The sequence below is a fragment of the Morone saxatilis genome, unplaced genomic scaffold (genome assembly GCF_004916995.1).
Source record: "Morone saxatilis isolate NCDOM2014 unplaced genomic scaffold, NCSU_SB_2.0 Contig18, whole genome shotgun sequence".
In the NCBI taxonomy this organism is placed as follows: domain Eukaryota; kingdom Metazoa; phylum Chordata; class Actinopteri; family Moronidae; genus Morone; species Morone saxatilis.
The window spans coordinates 11747999-11766609 of record NW_023339740.1 but is presented as its reverse complement, the minus strand read 5'-3'; the positions used below and the strand labels follow the sequence as shown (position 1 = coordinate 11766609).

The window sequence follows — 18611 nt, the reverse complement described above, 5'->3', positions numbered from 1 at the left end:
AGCCAGTGAATTTACAACCACAGCAAGAGATGGGACCAGGTGCAAAGCTACCTATAGGTCCTTGTGGGGGTTGGGGGTTCTGGCTGTATTTGGTCTCAGGGCCTGTGACAGACACGGACACCTGTGGGTTTATTGGACTAACACCTTTGAATTGCCCTTAGAAAACATCTGCCTAAAAATGACAGGATCAGGGAAAGTATTGTGTAAAACTGTGAGAACCTAAATGTTTTAATTCTGTGGAGCATATCAAAACATATGAAAACAAAATCACACACGTGCATTTGTACCCCAAGTGAAGATAGACCTTGTAGTTTAGATGACACATTGCCACCTGCTGGTGATTTGAAAGCAATACAAGCTTCAAGGCTTCTGGTGAAGAAAACATGCAAAGCTCAGCACTTTCTACATTGGGCATGTCTGGACAAAACATTCTTCAACTCTAAATAGTGCACAACTGTCCGTCTAGATGAATAAGTAAATAAATCTAATCCAGCAAGCAATAAAATCTTTAACTAACTGTCTACAACATTCGTGAACGTAATAGCAATAAAACCAGTAAATCAAACTTTTGCTGACAAACAGAGAAGTAAAGCTACTAGGTTCTCTTTTGTCGGAGAGGTATCTCTATGGGATCCTATGTCTATGTGATGTTCTGGTCAAGTTAAGATTAAAGTTGTACACACGGAACCATTTTGGGCCTCATGATGGAGAGACTCACTTAAGTTTGACACAACTTACAATGCAGAAGAGGTACCTCAGTGATGTCTTATGCTGCTGTATGACCCTCAGTGAAACCAATGTTGAAGAGAGAGACATGAGGATATGAGACCATTTCAATAAAGGGTTGACCTTTTTATTTCAGTTTATATTCTGTACAGTTCTACTGCTATATTTATACACACTTCTTCAGTTAAAACAAACCAAATTGCAAAAAAGCATTAAGTCTCAAACATCCTTAACATAATATCATATGGATGAGGTGGACTAAAAAATAAATAACACACACCACACACACACACACAGAGGGTTTATTGGAAAGACTATGCGTTCTGGGTAAGGGGGGGGGGGAATGATTTATGCACCACCCAAGAAAGACAGATTTGCACACATGCAAAAGCACCCATACATACGTTTAGGCGTGTGTGTGCTGAAACACACCTTACATAGACACACACAGGTGCACATGAAACAAAAGGCACTGCCAGCAGGAAAAGCTTGGGCTTTGGAGAGTGGCGTTAAAAAAATGAAACAGGTTTGGGTTTACTGAGAAGCATGTGCTTATGGACAATGGGCCTCATTTATCAGTATTTCTATGGTATTAAATAAAAGATGTCTGTGTGTAAAATGTTTACAGTAAATGCTTTGGTTAAATGCAATCGTTTTATGATACATGCATGCCAAATACCTTTTACAAAACAACCAAATTTGCAGTTGTAATGTATTATAATACATGTGCACTTAATGCATGTTTTAATACTCCATAAGTGAGGCCCGATGAGGGAGCGCTCATGACACGCAGACACTCACTATAAAACAATTTTCACATTGTCCTCAGTGCCGTAGATGAGCACACACAAACACACACACACACCAACCAGTAGGAATGATACCAAAAGAATATTAATATTCATTGTAACAACAACAAAGTTAAAACCTTGTCACTCTTTTTCCAGTGTCTACATAATACATATGCATTGCAAACACATCATTGGTACATCATAGCCATTATCATGAATTCTATATATTTTTTGTTTCTTTTTTGGGGTGGAAGGTGGGGGATATAAAAGAAAAAAGAAGCAGAAATGCATGCCCCGCCATTTGTGGGCCATTCAGTGATCTGCATCTATATGTGCAAAAACAGAAGCCGGTTTCATTTTTACATACACCACCTTTAGTTAGATAAACTTCCAAATCCCTTTAAAATCCTTTCGATAGATCGGTCCTTTAGAAGCTTTGGTGTAAAAGTCCTCTCACATTCAAATGCAACCTATATACCGTAACAGCGTAAAATCACTTTTACAATAAAGCGTAAAATCTGTGAAGGTATGTTGGATTGCCTCGCTCAGTAGGCTTCATCTGCAGGTAGAGATCATGCAAGGTTGGTTAGTTAAGGATTAAGGGAGGGGGAAATGAAATCACAGCTAACACCTGTGAGGAGAAGATTCGTAACTGGGTCGGACTCAACTTCCTGTCAGCGAAGCCCCTTCACGCACATCTTTTCACGTGGCATTAAAGAGGAAAAAGAGAATAATTGGAACAAATAAAGAAGGCAGAGATATTGGTCAAAGTGGGATAAAATAGGGGTTGTGAAGGTATGGAATTCGGTTTCTTTCCTCCTTTAGGTTTTCTCTTTGCTCAACACGTGCTCCCTGAGAAAAATCAGAGAATGGATCTCACTTTCTTATCTTTCCATTCTTTCTTGTTGTAGCATCCAAAGCAGCATTCTGCTTCCAACCTTGATCCTTAACACCTCCCTCGCAAATCTTATATTCCAGCAGAAAAATAAAACATCTGGTGATAATCTTATACATCAATTCCAAGAAAGAAAAAAAAAGGAACAGTATGATTGTCCTTCCATCACAAAGAGATGCTGAAAAAAGTAATCATGCCTTCTGTTTTACTTCTAACTCTATGTGCAGGGGGATGAGCTGAGAGAGACTCATGCATTAAGTAACACTTGCAGTAGCAGCAGCAGCAGTAGCAGAAAAAGAAGGAATCTTTAAAAACACCATTGGTTAACATCAGTCCCAAACGAGATTTGTTGGAGTTTCTGATCCTTGTCCTTGGCAATGAAAACACCACTTGTCCAATCGGCTAGCAGACCACACACACTGTAGCCTTTCGTGTCGCTTTCAACCCCTGATTCCGTCCTCAACGAGTAGACGTATGGATTGGGTCGTATGCGTCCTGAGAAAGGGTATGCATCTGTGTGTGGATGTACTGTATGTCTAGGTCACGGGGTCTTTAGGGGTCAATGGGTCAGTCTCTCCCTGGGCTGGTCATTAGGTAACAGGTAAGGTGTTAGGGGTCATGTTGTTTAAGGGCCCGTTGTAGTCTCTGTCGGTACAGAGCATATTTTTGCTCCACTGCCCGCACACGCTCCGACTCCTCCTTCTCCAGGATTACCAGGAAGTTTTGTAGCTCAGGGACAGAGAATGCATGCCACTGCCAGAGGAACAGTGAAAAACAGATTGTTATACCACTGCGAAAAGTTACTTTTTGCTACTGCTGAATATTGCCTTAGCAGCATGTACAACACAACTCCCATTTCATGCCAGATAGAGAATGTAGAAAAATTAACTGTGAGAAAATGATATACCACAGATATAAGTGTGTGTTTATATGTATGTGTAAGTGTGTGTGTTTCCTCACCTCCACCTCTCCAGTCTCATTTTCCTTAAGGACAAAGCTGAGTTGCTCTGGGTCAGGCCCAGCTATCAACCTCAGAAGAAGAGGACGCTCACATAGAGGAAGCTTCTGGAACAAATCTGGAGGAGGTAAAAAAAAAAAAAGAAGCACAAAATGACAATTTAGTGCTGTTGTTTAGGTACGTTTTCTGCTAATGAGCTAATAACTAGGTGTCTTTTTCTCACCCTGCCCGTCGCGGTGCGTCTGCCTGTACAGTGCAAACTTGCGGGGATTGTCCAACACCATGAATTTCTTCAGCAAGGCCTGGATGACCTCTCTGGTGGTGGTCAGAGAGCTTATGTGGAGCTGCTTCACACAATCGCATGGTAGGTAGAAGGATGTTCTCTTTTCACTCTGCCCACAGTCCTTGCCTTCCTGGCACTCTGACGGTGCTTGATTGTTCGCCTTCACATCGGGGACTGTGACTGGTCGACTGAGCCTCAGGTGGACCTTAATGAAGCCTGTGTAGGATCCGTCTGAAGCCTAGAACACACAGAGAGAGGAGAAGGAGGGGGACGGTGAGCGGGTGGAGGCACATTTCAGTGTTGATCCAGTATGTGCACTATAGCAGGACTGAAGAAGAACTATTCTGGCACATAACCCCCTCGAATAACCACAAAATCACTTCACTTCGGTTTTTGTACAAAATAAACAAACAAGATATATGATGTTAATTAATGAAGTTTAGGGGGATTTTGTTACCTTCGGACAGAGCCCAGCTGGCTGTTTCCCCCAGTTTACGGTCTTTACGCTAAGCTAAGCTAACCTGCTGCTATATTTTTTATATATGTATATCAGTTATTTTATTCTGATGTAGTCATGCATATTTAATTGTCACTTGCCTGTACATTATTTAGTGTGGTAAATCAACTCCACGCTCCTCTCATCTCTTTCCTACTGATATCCTACTTTTGTTCCTACTTTAGTATAGTCGCGTGCTACGTTATGTCCAGGCTCAATTTACTGTTTCTCTTCATCAAATTAGAAAGTAAGAAGGTTCTTTGTTTCATTATTAGTTTGACATTATACAGTAGTACACTCACCAGCTACAACAAGTGTTCAGAACTCACCAGTTTCATGCCATTTTCAGAGATTTGAGTGTTATACTCTTCTATCCTTGTCCGCACTTCGTCCTCTGACAGGTCCTTTGTTCCTCTCTCCTCTTCCTCCTTTGCTTCATTCTGCTGTAAAACAGAAAGAAAAGGGGTGTCAGTATTAAAATATAGTATTGTATATAGTATGCACTGGTAGTGTCTGTGTTTTATTTAAACCAGCAGATGGTGCTGCTTCCACCAAGTCCTGTAAAAACCAAACTATGTTGCTTTGCTCAAGTTAATGACTAGAGAGCAGAATCAAGAGAAACCCATTCACCCTTTAAAGAAAAGTGGGCCGACTGATTAGAAGACCTACCAGGTGTCATATTGGGTTGAAAACAAGATTAAAGAGCACGTAGGCCAGTCCCTGCACTCTGTGGTCTCCCTATCAATATCAACTACTTGGGACAACACCTCCCTCTCCAAATCCTCCATCTTTGTCAACCTCAGGAAGAAAAGCTGCTGCTCTGACTGAGGACGATGGGGATTTTTACAGGCACTACACTATCTCTTCTTTCACAGCGTGCTTACACAACTCTGCAGCTCTACATGTGGACAGGAAATGTTGTGAATGGAGCAAATCACACATTCAGAATCACAGCACGACAATATTGACAGCGCTGCCTCCCTTTCACTTTTACTCATTTCTCTCTGTGACTAGGAGTGACAGAGAGAGGGGGAAGAAGCAATGAAAGGAGGAGGAGAGGGACGCCAAGAGGGGGAGGCAGTGGAAGAGGCGAGTAAATGGTAAGGAATGATGAAAGGGCGGCTGCTGAGCCAGCCTTAGCAACACAGAGTTTGACTGGGTTATTTATAGTACAGTGGGATGCATCCTCTATCTCACAATAGCATTTTTTTTCCTTCTGTTGTTTGTTTGTATTTTCTGGGGCAGAGTGTGTGTGTGTGTGTGTGTGTGTGTGTGTGTGTATGTGAGAGAATGATAAGGCAGGAATCATTTCTGTAGGGGAGTCCTCGGGTTGTGTGATGAAGTCACTATTTCACTGATGCAAGTGCATGTGCAAACTGAAGCACCTTGTGGTAATAAACAACACACACAGACACACACAGCACTGCAAGTGTTCAGCAAAAAGAGGGGATAACATTGTAACATTTAAAATTTCAAGGAGAAGGATGGTGGGACTGAACTCTGTGTGGCTGCCTTTATCTCTTCCACACTTATCATCAGCCACTCCTCTGTGCAGTTATGGTCCTAATATCACGGTAAATGTCCATGTTGCTGTGAAACAGCAGTGACAGCGGCTGATGCTATTATTGTTGGTGCATATCATGAATTCAATCATTCAAATCCCTCTTAATTAGGGCACAAACACATTTAATATTAAGAGTTCACAGTCCTGGCTGTGTATCTCTACAGACTCATAGAGTCACTAAGTGTGATAATCTCATTGATATAAGAACATAATAACAATTCGTACTTTTAATAAAAATGGTGGCTAAATGAGATGAAAGCGTATACTGCAAAATCCAGAGTTAAGAAAAGAATCTGAGGCATACGGAGGAGTTGACGTGTATCTAAAATTCCTCCCAGTGAAAAGAACCTTGCAGGAATTCCTGCGTTTGTATGCAAGTTTCTAAATGTATCAGAGCCAGTGCCCTGCCCTCCCTTTCTGCATACCAGTGAGAGTGGTCAAGGGACAATCGAGCGGGACAATAGAGCAGTTTCCGCCCCTGAGAGTTCCACAGAGTCCTGGGACACTTGGACCAGGTCATGAAGGAGCCAATGGCCGACAAGACACAGAAACAGAGACATGTGAACCCTGAAAAGGCTTGCACAGTCTGCACTGTTGTTACAGGAAAACCCCCTACATTTTGACAGATTAGCACCGTGGTCAACTTGCTGTGAGGAGTGTGTTAAGTAATAAACAATATGAGACATTGTCACCCACAGTACATCATTGGTTCCAGAGCCCTAGTTTAACTGGTTACTATACAATGATACTAAATGATGCAGGGTAATAACACTGATCTTATGTTTTTACTTTATTGCCGACACATTTATTAACATAATAAACATAACTGACTCTTGACTCGCAGCAAGGTTCATCAAGTTCACTTGTAGAAACATAACGCGTTGTCTGATTGATGTTTTAATATTATGTCTAAACTGGTCCAATCTGATACACCAAACTATCAGGTTTTGCTAATAAATTCTCATTTTGACTCAGCATGCACAGTGACACAGGTGACCAAAAATATACAGATTAATATTACCCAGAAAACACCAGCCTCTGGTAATAACTGTAACTGATTTGTCACTGTCTGGATAATAACAATATCACAGGTGACAGGTCCAGGCCATTTAATCCAGTTTAATGATGTGATTCAGATAGATGTAAAGCAGCTTAAGTGTGTAACATATCTAGGACAATTACATAAGGGTCACACATATGTACAACACACCATGCAGATACACACACAATGCCTCAGGGTGACATGAGTAAGTGTTGATGCTCTCACTCTGATGAGATCAGACAAGAGAGGTCACCTGACTGCTGCAAAATACTCAGTATTAAACCATGTGCCAACCAGTCTGTGTATAACCTGGCCACCTTATCATTAACTTGAACTTAACCTTGACTTTGTCTGTCAAACCTGCAAGTGTGTGTGTGTGTGTGCGATTGACATCATGATCTTCAGGTAACAGTAGCCTCTAGGATCGATTACAACTGGCTAAGATTGAGGACATGCTGTCAGAGCCAAACTAACAATACTCAACTAGTAGAGAGCAAAAAATATGGCCATTTTCCAACAATAACACATGAACATGCACAGCACACACACATACATATCCACATACACATATTGATAACAGCATGTGTTAGCACAACGCCTTTACCGGGTCAAGTGTCGAGGAGGAGAAGCACAATCAAGAACACACACGCTGATTCTATTTCACAGCTCAGAGACCGCTGTGTACCAGCACTGCCAGCAGTACACACACACACACAAAACACACACAGCACACACACACACACACACACACACACACACACAAAACACATTAAAGCTGGTTGGCTAATCTGGAGCAAAAGGCTCGGCTCTGGAAATAATTCATAAAGAAAAGAGGATCTGAACTCTTCCGCTGTATGGATGAATGTAAGTATCTCCCAGTGAAGAAGACAGTGACACATTTTAATTTCTTATATACTAACCACATGATAATATCTCTATTCACAGGATGCCACACAGACATTTTGCATATCTCCTTTTCCTATTCAAACACAGGAAAAAGAGGACACTTTACTTTTACTGCTCTACCAGAGGATACAATTCAATTACTAATACGTAGAACCACTTTACCCAGTGTTCTATAGACTGTGCTCCTGTACTCAGCTCATCAGCTGGCAGCTTCTGTGCTGCCAGCCCAGACAAGCTAACCCCAATACCCTTCTGTCTCGGTACAGCGGCAACCCTAACTCCACACGCTGACAACACAGCTGGTCAATTATTCAGAGATTATACCTTCTCCAAGTCAGACACCAAAGGCACAGCCAGGATAAGGACAGCAAGAGGAAGGCTGAGCATGTCTTAAATGAACCTGAATGTCTGTGTGCTTTCAGAAAGTTAAGCTTCTTCTGCAACCAAAAACATTTCTTTTCTATCTGTCACACTCCGCGTCTCCCTCTTCTGCTATATGAAATCACTCACTCACCTCACCTACTATGCATCATGGGAAAATCCCCCACAAAGAAGATGCACCTAGCACCCGGGCAGCGCAAGTAATACTGTATATACTGCGGCGATAGCATATGACACAATTTTACGTGAAGTAATCCAATGTACAGTAGACTGAAACCAAATCTCAGGAAGTGTGTACAGTGCCAACAGAAGCATGAGTTGCTATGGTAACGAGGAAAATGGTTTGCTACAGTTAAGTAGTTGCCGTTCACACACAGACACCCACACACACACTCGTTCTAGTGAAGAAGTATGAGCTTTGTTTCTAAAGAAACCTCTCCCACGCAGTGTAGAGAGGAAGGCTCTATGGCATCTGTAGGTTAACATCATTAACTCTGCTAAAACACAGCAAACACATTATTTCTGTTGAGATGAAACCACACAGCAGTAAGCCTTCACTCTCCAAACAGTGTTTTCAGACAATGATGCTAATTCTGTGCTAGCCACTCACACGATAAATGAGCTGCCAAAAGGCATCAAGGCTGATGAACAAGGTTTGACAGGCCAGAGATCAATGTGACACAACAGATGTATGACAGCAACCCCTTCCCACACTCTCACATAGTCACACACCTAGAGGCCTACTTAAGCATGCACAAACACCACCACTTCCTCTCCACACTTCTGCTTTTAGACGGCATGTTTCTCATAAATGGCAGTTTGTTTCCCAGCCCAACTGAAACACCGACAATCTGACCCATCAGAATGTGTCTTACTCTTGAGCTTTCATCTATCAGAGTATCTGTACCTTAGCTGCATGCTTGGGCTTGCCGAAGAACGAGGTCTTGGCTGTGAAGAAACTGAAGTCTTCGCTCTCATCATCCAGGCTGCAGTACCCGCTGCTCATGCTGTTACTGCTGGTCATGGAGGGGGTCGGCACTGTGTTGACAGTCATGGAGAGGTCCAGAGATGGCCACCGGTACAAGTGCAGCACCGGAGCAGCACGATGACGCTGGCTTGAGGAAGTGCTGGTTTATTTTCCAAAAAGGCAGGGCCGATGTGACACTCGGCCACAATCAGAGTCTGCGTGCATCTAACTGTCCTTTACTCATCCAGAAAAAGTCAGCGCTCCTCTGCTCGCGCATCCGGAGAGTTAAGGTCCCACCTGTGAGGGCGAGACAGGTGAACTGGGCGAGGATTCAACACTTTGCGTGCCACCGGAGAGGGGACCAGGAAATCCGAGAGCGAGCACAGACGTGTCACTTCCTCCTATGTGTATGCTCTGACGCCGGTGTCACAAACACGCACACACCAGACAGTATATTCACCTGGTCATTTGCAGCTTAACATACACACATGTGCACGCTCATACACAGCATGTGACTGCCTCGCACACACGCATCGGCAAACAATGGTGTCATGGAGTCAGTTTACAGGTTGGTTTCAAGTTAACCCTGCTCACCTGAGAGCCCCTGTTATACACACAAACGCTTATATATGGCACGCATGCAATACCACATCCTGCTTTCTTCCTGCTCTGTGCCTCTGTGAAGTCAAAAAACGAAGAACAGTTCAGCTCTTCCCAGTTGCAGCAGCAGCTCAATTATGCCGGCATGTTATGAGCGTGAGCATCCATCCGTCCCCGGAGTCCAAAGTAAACAGCAGGCAGAAGATTTCTTGGCGTTCATAGACCCTGTACTATCTCCTCTCTCCTCTTCTCTCCGTTGCTTTGGCAATACTGCCAGAGAGACGGATGCCTCCCACACTCTTTCTTATACTCTCCCTCCCTCTCTTCTCCTGTCTCTCTCTTTCTGTCTGTCTCTGCACCCGCTTTTGCTCCCTCACTCTCTTGCAGCCTTGCTCAACCATCTGTGGTTGAGTGTGTTATCAGACTGCAAGCACCCTCCCCCTTCTCCCTCCACTCTCTCTCTCTCTCTTCCTGCAAGCGACTGCACCCTGCAGAGCATGGCCACTTCCTCTTACAGAGAGAGAGAGAGAGACAGAGAGAGAGAGACAGAGACAGAGAGGCATGGGTAAGTAGAAAGAGAAACGCTGATGAGTGAGAGATATGAAGCCTCACAGCTACTGTTTTACATACGTCAGAGCAGCAGTGACAGGAAGCAACAGAGAGGCCGGGGGAAGATGGCTGCTCCTCTCGTGAGATTCTGCTGCAGGATGCAACGGTTCACCGGTAGCCATCACAACCACTGTAAACATGCGGCTTTCATGTAGGGCCAATGCCATAATTAGAGCTAATGTTTCCCCACCCAAAGCAATCAGAGATAAATACAGCCCAGAAAATAAAAACCCTCCAGAGCTGCACTACCACAGCTAATTTGTTGGTGGAGGAGAGGTCTCACTCTCAGCGCTTAAAGTGAGATTAAGAAAATAATTAACAATTGCCCTCAGGATAGAGATTACAGTGACCTCTAACCTTATACTGCTCCTACAATCTGCCCTCTGACCCTCGTCAAAAAAGCGGCTACTGCCCCCGTCACTGTTGAGGTTGATGGTGCTTATGTGCGTCTGTCTCCACCTGCCGTTTCTGTGTGTGTAATATGATTTCAATATGTACTCAGACATGATTATAGGTAAACCTATATGCTACTGGAGGGCTGCAGCATGCAGGGACAGTGCGTCTCCCTTTCATCGGGTGTCTTTCTGTCAGGTTAAAGTCAGACGAAGACTGATTACCTGCAGCTCTGCTCCTCGCTTCCATCAGTGTAATCACTAAGGGAGAAAGGCATCGTGCAGGGGGTGGGATGCTGAATACACACACACACACACACATACTGAACGACACTCTACTACTGGCTTTGAGTCGATGAAGCCTGGTCAATGTGCTGCATGAATGTGCTTATTGGGGGTAAAAGGGAATCAATTTCTGCTGATGCACACACAAAAGAGAGAGGGGAAGAAAACATAAGCCCACACACACACACACAAACACACACACACACAGAGCTGTAGCTACAAAACAGAGCAAAAGGGGAGAAAAGGGACTGCAGGAAATGAACTGTCATATTTCCTCTTGTCTGCGGGACTAGTGTACTCTTATGAACAAAAAAACAGAGTGTGGAGAGAGGCAAGCCAAAGTCACAGAGTTCACATGCCTCTAAGACAAGACATCATCAACGCTCACTTAATCCTGACTTTCAGCTCATTATCTTGAACTACACAATCATTAAACTCAGAAAGATGAAGTAGCAGTCATTAAGCTAAAAATTACTCTAAAAAAATAATATGCCATTATTTTGTTCCAGTAGATGTGGACCAGTGAAAGAAATTAGAATGTGTTTTGATCAGCAGCCTAAACTGTAGTTTGAGCAGTTGCCTCTTGACATTTGGTAAAATGTACTCGATTCATTCCCTTCCCTCGCTCACTCGCTCCAATTCCCATCAACATGTTTCAGTGGGGTATGATTGTGGTTATTTGTTCGCGCTCTCTAGAAGCGGAGTACTACCTGGCACACTACCAGGGGTCTAATTTTGTGTTATCTGCTCCCCGGGCAGAGAATAGCTGCCAACATTCTACTGCAGGCCTGTGGGGTTATCCAGCTTTCTCTCGTGCATGATATGTATGTGAGTGTTTGTGTGTGTGTGTGTGGACCACATTGCGTGGGTGACTGATGCTAGGATGCCAAGAGCAGCATGCAGATTCACACTCTCTCAGATTCCTGTACACACACACACAAAGAATGGGTAAAGCACTATTTTGAGGATTCATTTTACATAATTACTGTATTACTAGATAGCCTGTGGCTCGTATAGTGTGAGAGTATGAAAAATGATGGATTTTGAGTTTAACTTGATGCATAATATTGCAATAATGGAAAACTAAACACATTCCACTAGCATAGTGAGCAATGGAGGTCCCTACAGAGAACAGCGATTAACCTAATTAGTTAGCATTCACATAAGAGAAGCTGAGGAAGTGAGGACATCAGGATCCACCACTGATTGAATGAATCAAACCCATACTACAGGGGAGAGATGACAAGAGAACAACAGAGCAGGCAGGAGAGAGGGAGGCACATTAGATGCTTAGGTGACGTAGCATATTCTGTCCTGGGAACATTCTGTGACCAAAAAAAGCAAATGAGCGCATATATAAATAAATTCATAAGTAGACAACCGAGGAGGAGGAGGAGGAGGAGGAGAGACAGTATGTTGTGAAAGCGGAGGATGGTTATGTAAAAGTGTAGGCCTGGAGAGATGCTGCAAAATGAACCCTGCCATTACCCAATAGTGACTCACGTACACCTCTGCAAAATAACATTCATACAAGAGTTCAACACACTCAGTGTTAGATGAATATGTTTGTTCTTCAGCAGTGCCCCTAAAAAGCCACAAATAGTTCTCCACAGCCTTTTCTTTACGCTTTATTCTACCAAATAATATTTTTGGTTTCGTGTTTGAAATGCCTGACCTTATGTTGAGGGGCTGTGGAGGAGCAGCAGCTTCTGGGAGATGGAGTTTCTTCAGGCCTTCTGTCCCTCTGGTTGCAGTCCAGCTGGACCTCGTTCTCACACTCCAGGTGACAGGTGTAGTTGCAGTCTGATGAAAAGACAAAGACACCAATCAGAGATAAAAGCACAAAGGACAGAACCAATGTCTGAAAAGCAGTGAATAAAATGCCGTCAGACATTGATGAATCTGTGAACTATATTCATGTCAGAGAGTGTAATGCTGATTAGTCACCTGTAAGTGAGTGAGTGAAGAAGACAGCCTTATTCTGATTTAATCAAACATGCATAATCATGCAAATACTCCCTTTACGCAGAGAAATAGCTCCATCTAGTGGCTAATGTCAGACACACACCTACAAGGTACTGGGGCTGCAGTGCGAGTGCTCATTAACAAAACATACCTGCCAATATTTATTTATGTGTAGAGTGACTTAGATTGAACAATAGCACACACAAGATACACTTATCCACTTATTGTTATGACATAAACACAAATTATCCCAGCAATTAACCTACCAATTACACCTCTGAGATCCACTCCTGTACATCTCATTTACCCATCAGATGGCTGGAAATACTTCGCTAAGTACAACTGTCAAAAACGATATCTTCCTGTGCAGACTCATTACACAATCTATAATGGACATGTTGTACATGGTCAAGCATAGATCATAAAGGGAATAAATACATAATGTGATACACACAACCTTTATCGTAACAATAGATGGACACGCTCCTTTTACACCAGTACAGCAGCCCTGGTATGGTCAACTCACATCTTACTGCTATGCTAGAAAAGAATAGATTTAGGTACTTCCCCCAAAACGTCCCAAAATAGTCCACTGTTCTTTGATTTTTCGTTGGTCCCACATATGACAGCCTCGGTTTGTTTATGCCTTACTGACTTTATTGTGGCCAGAGGCTTTTCCACTGAGACGCATAGCCACACATCTAACTTCTCCTCTGTTGGTGAGATGATCCATGCTAAAGAAAAGAGAGATTTTAAAAACCGCACGGGCAAAGAGAAGACTGCAGTTTGGGGGAAACTCTGAGTCAGATCCTTTTTAAGGTCCCCAAGCAGGAAAGCTTCTTAAATAAAAACACTTTACAGTAGGCTACACGCAATCAGCCAGGCTGGATAAAAAAAAAAGATTTCAAGAACATTCTGTTCAGAAGCTAATAGTTGATTATTTGCGTTGTTTTCTGGTACACCTCTTTGTTGCTGCAGTCAGTGCTGAGTTAGTGAACTAAGCTAAGCCTGGCTGGTTTTCTGTCAAGTGATATTAGTGGCTCTGTCTGTATCCTGCTAACAGAGGGACACCGCTCGCACTCAGCATCAGCACCGTAACCGTGGCAACAAGCTTCTTGATGACCACTGTAGAAAGATAAGCGCTCTACTTACATAAGGTCACTGCAATAATTAGCTATAAAGCCCAGATAAATCACCAGTGAGTTTTACTTAACCTGGAATTGCAGGCATTTTCACAATAGTTCATTTGGCAATGAAATGCTCCATGCATTCTGCACTGGCATTGGAAAATAGTAGGCCTGATTATTGAAGCAAAGACAAAGAGGAGGGAGTAAAGGGAAGCAGGACACGGCCTACTGACAGGAGGGATATGTCCAGCAAAGAGGAAAGTTCAGATAAAGGATACTTTGACAGTTTAGAGGTCACTGAATTGAGGGAGGGAGATAGATGTAAGTAGGTGCGACAGAGATAGGTTGGCAGAGAGACGGAGAGTGACAGGGAAGGGCTGCAATACCTCGCTGACAGGAGGGATGTGTTGAGGAAAGAGCAGAGTTCAGATATGGGAAACTCTGCTCATGACCACTTAGAGGTCATTGCAGAAAGACAGAAAGAAAGGAAGCACACGGGGGAAGGGAAGAGAGAAACTCCTTTCCTGTCCCTTCATTTACTCCATCCACCCTCCTTCCTTCTGGATTAGAGAAAATATCAAACTTTTACCTAAACGATGCCCCGTGGAGGTTCTTTGTAAAGAAACAAAGATACAGATTCAGTGTTTCTCACCAAAATGCTTTGTGTTGTATCATGATGGAGGAAAATGGAGCCTTAAAAACATTGCTCCATAGCACTACTAGTGGTCAAAAACGTCACAGGGCACCTTTAAACTTCCTTTGCTCTCATTCTCAAGACAGAAAATAGTGTTTGTGTTAGGTGGTGGTTACTTAGGGAAGACCCTGCCCATGTCCTTTCTCCTGATAACTGATTTAGAAGGCAGGAATTACTGCTGAGCAAACTGCAAGGAAAATGGGAGGAACGCTCAGAGATTGAAACTTTTCCTTGTTTCACACCTACAGTAAGATACACCACTGTCAGCAAGTCACAGCAGTCCAACCCAGGATCCAGATCTTTCCCACACTGATAAGACTGACTCTCCCTCACACACATACATATTACTGTATATACACACGAGGAAATCGGCATTTAGGACCAAGTGCTGCCTGACTCTAAACTGCCAGACACGCATTAATAAAGAAAAATGTGCTGGGCAGTGTGTATTTTGCTGACATCCTTGTGAAAATATGTTGAAGTTTTACACCTTGTTTTACACCTTAAACAAACCCCTGGGTTTGAACTTAGGTTAAATGAAGTTATAGGATTAGGTTTCATTTAAAATAGGTCTTAGAGTAAAGGTGTTCTGCTTTCATTGGATTCAAGGCCCCTAGGTGTGAAACTCAAATGATTCAGACTTTTTCTTCTTCATATTTCTTCTGTATATATGCATACTAGGTGTGTGTCTGCTTTCGTGCAGGTACAGATGTGTGTGCAGGCCTAGTATTAGGTGTACCAGCTTGGGATGCTGTACCACGCATATGTGAGTGCTAATAAGCAGGTGGAGAGACTGCTGCAGTGATCCAGTAACCCAGAAGGACTCTGAAGGTTATGCAGGCGTGCTGACACAGGCACAATCACAGAGACTCGAGAAGGAGAAGAATGAAAGAGATAGCAAGAGAAAGGGGGAAGTCAGCAAAAGTGTATAAGTGTACTATTTTTGTGTGAGAATTTTTTTGGTGTGGTTTGAATGCTTGAGACAAAACTCCCCCCCTGGGATGCATGTCAGGACTCGCAGGGGTTTCCCTTTTGCTCTTCGGTGGAAAGTACATTACTGCGCAGACCATCAAATGAGGAAGCTGCTTTAACTAAAAGACAGCGAGGCTGATTCCCCTCTGTGGAATTTTTTAGGAGAAGTTGTGTTCAGGTCCACTTGCAGAATCTGACAACAAGGTGTTGTTAGATTGATTTCCTGGTAGACCTTTTTTGTGCCTTTTAACTTCGACATTTATCACCCCAATTCAGCTGGGAAACTACATTTAAATCCCCATACTTGCTTTCTATCCTTAAAGTCCGTACTGAACAAGGGGCAGAGCCTTCGTGTATTCTGCTCCCTTTGACTGGAAAGTGCTTCAGAACTTGTCTCTTTGGAGTCTTCAAAAGTATTTATGATTTGAAGGCGAGCTAATCTAGCTGTCATTGCTCATAGAGCTTTTCATTTGACAGGTCTTTTAAGATACTTTGTCCAGTAACTGCAGAGCTATGATTCGTTTGTTTCTTTTATCCCTTTCAACAGATTAAACTGTATTATATTTATTATTCCACTTTACATTTTTGGGCATTTTAGAATATTTATTGTGGTTTTGGTTTTCTTTTCTTTTTTTTGCAATAGAAGATCTGAAATGCATTAATTTTCTTTCTGATCTGATCTCTTCATATTTTATCATAAATGTGAATTCTATCTTTTGTAACTGTGTGTATTTATGTGCTTCTGCTGTCTTTTCTTTTCCTTCAACATCCCGTAAAAGATATTAAATGTCTGTGAGGCATTTTCTGGTTAAATAAAGCGATTACAACATTTTGACACTTTGATAACAAACATAAACGCACACCTGCATGCGGGGACAGAACATTGAGAGATGACTGTAATGAAGTTGAGCCATAAACACTCATCAGCATCTTTTCCTCCTGCATAGAGCCACAGAGTCTAGAGTCTGTGTGTGTTGTCTCAACAAGGGGAAGGGCTGCGGTGTTATGTGTCGCCATGGTAGACTGGCCTCAGTTGCTCCTCCACAGCAGGAGATGCGTGCACATACACCCCCCCCCCCCCTTGTCTCTCATCCCATCATTCCAGTCTGACTGCTTTTAAACTGACACTGCCTCCAGACAGAACGAGACGATGATGCAGATAGATAGAGATGGAGAAAGAGACTGCACTAAAAAACATCAGCGCGGTGGAAAGAGATGAGGGAGCTCGGATGTAGAGTATATGAGGATCTATATGTGGTGGATGTGTTAACTGCTGCACTTGGGTCGATAACACCCTCTGGAAGAGGGAAGACAGGAAAGGAGGGGCTTTGATTGCAGCGTGTTAAATGGCCAAAAGTCTGTTCTGAAAAGAGGACATTCAGATTGTGTTAAAGGGGGCTGAGTGAAAGATTTCCACGTCCGTGTTTCTCTTTTCTAACTCCTTATATCTGTATTTTGTTTTCTTTCCACTCCCATCATTCTTCAAAGCCCGAGGAGCCAGAAAACTGTCACAGTTTCTGCATCATCTCCTGTAACTTAAGGGATGTGGGTGGTTGTTTTTTTTGTGAGACAGCGGGTGTGGGATAGACAGGGGAGGGTAAAGACACAGATTAGCAGGTCGTGGAGGATGTCTGTATGGCACCAGATAGAGACACTGGGAGGGACATATTGTATTTACTCCTTGTCTGGGTGAAGAGGTAAGGGATGAATAGGGGTAAGGTAACTATAAGGTAGGGGCAAGGATATTAACACAGTCACTAATGAACCTAAAGGGAGCTCTGTAGGTCTTACAAAGGAATTAAGAGCAGCTTTGGGGTCTTTGGAGGGCTTTAGCCAGTCTGATCTCATCACAGCTCATTTGGAGCAATTATCCATGTTCTCCTGCTGTGCAACTCACACACACATCATGCCACTCATCTTGTTTTTCATCCCTCATTCCATCATTATAAACCAAAATGTCACGCTTTTGTTCTCCCACATTCTCACTCTAACATAGCAAGCTTCCAGGATACACACTTCATACATTGGCCTAGCAGACATGACCACGCAAATCTCTCCTAACGTAAATAAATCCTGCCCCGGTTCATCTTGACATCTGTGTGTGTTTGTGTGCAAACTAATTTCATATTTGATACTGACATTCTTTATCTCCATCACTGCAGCATCTCTATCTCTGTTCCTCCATCTGTCAAGCTACAGATGCTCCACGAATTAATCAAACAAACAAGAGAAGAACCAGGCTTTTTTGTTTTTTAAAGGCTTATTCCCACCAGCATCAGCTGCTAATGGATGCTGAGTGCTTAATGAGAACATGTATATGGCTGAACATCACATCATTACTGAGCTTGATTTGACTGATTTGATTTTATGTCATGATTTGAGTTAAATGCTCTATTAATGACTGAGACTGAAATCATTTCAGATATGAATATAATGATATATTAATATAGCAAATGTGGGAAAAAAATCCCACAAAATAGCCAATACATTCATTTGACAAACCTCTTTAATCAAGGCCCACTTAGTAGATTTCTTCCAGAGCTTTCAGGCTCATCTTGTGGCCCTCATCAGCAGATGGAATTTGCTCAGATGTCATTAAGATACTTCATACTTAGTTTCATACTTAGGTCACATGACAACTGAACCATCTCCATGACAACTGAGCTCCATCAGCTGATGAAGACGATAAGATGTTGCCGAGACCAAATAAGTAGATGTTGAGTTAAGAATTAGTTACATTTACTCATAATTAGTATGAGTCAAGCGCCTAAAAACAATGGATCCAACATTTCCCACAATGCATTTCGATAGAATAATTTCATTTGACCCTCCATGCGTGATAAATGTCCACATTTTTCCATACTTTACAACTCCATAGCCCAAGGTTTTAGTTTCCAAGCTTACGTGAAGATAATCTCCACCAGGGCCACAGCAGACATTATACAACTGTGTTCACAG

The 18611-nt window shown here is 42.8% G+C and overlaps 1 protein-coding gene across 2 annotated transcripts in view; it reads right to left on the bottom strand.

The window, feature by feature from the left end:
• Positions 1–2899: 2899 nt before the first annotated feature.
• The window catches only part of rassf5 (Ras association domain family member 5), a 23639-nt gene continuing 7927 nt past the window's right edge, over positions 2900–18611 (bottom strand). Inside the window, exons 2-6 of one of the 2 annotated variants that reach the window (XM_035662714.1) lie at positions 12571–12698; positions 4479–4592; positions 3594–3891; positions 3373–3488; positions 2900–3165 (exon numbers count right to left, since the gene is read on the bottom strand). In XM_035662714.1, the coding sequence (XP_035518607.1) occupies positions 3022–3165; positions 3373–3488; positions 3594–3891; positions 4479–4592; positions 12571–12698 (800 nt within the window). In that variant the 3' untranslated portion in view covers positions 2900–3021. Of the gene's footprint in view, positions 3166–3372; positions 3489–3593; positions 3892–4478; positions 4593–8949; positions 10047–12570; positions 12699–18611 lie in introns of those variants that run through there. The other variant, XM_035662715.1, reaches the window with a different exon arrangement.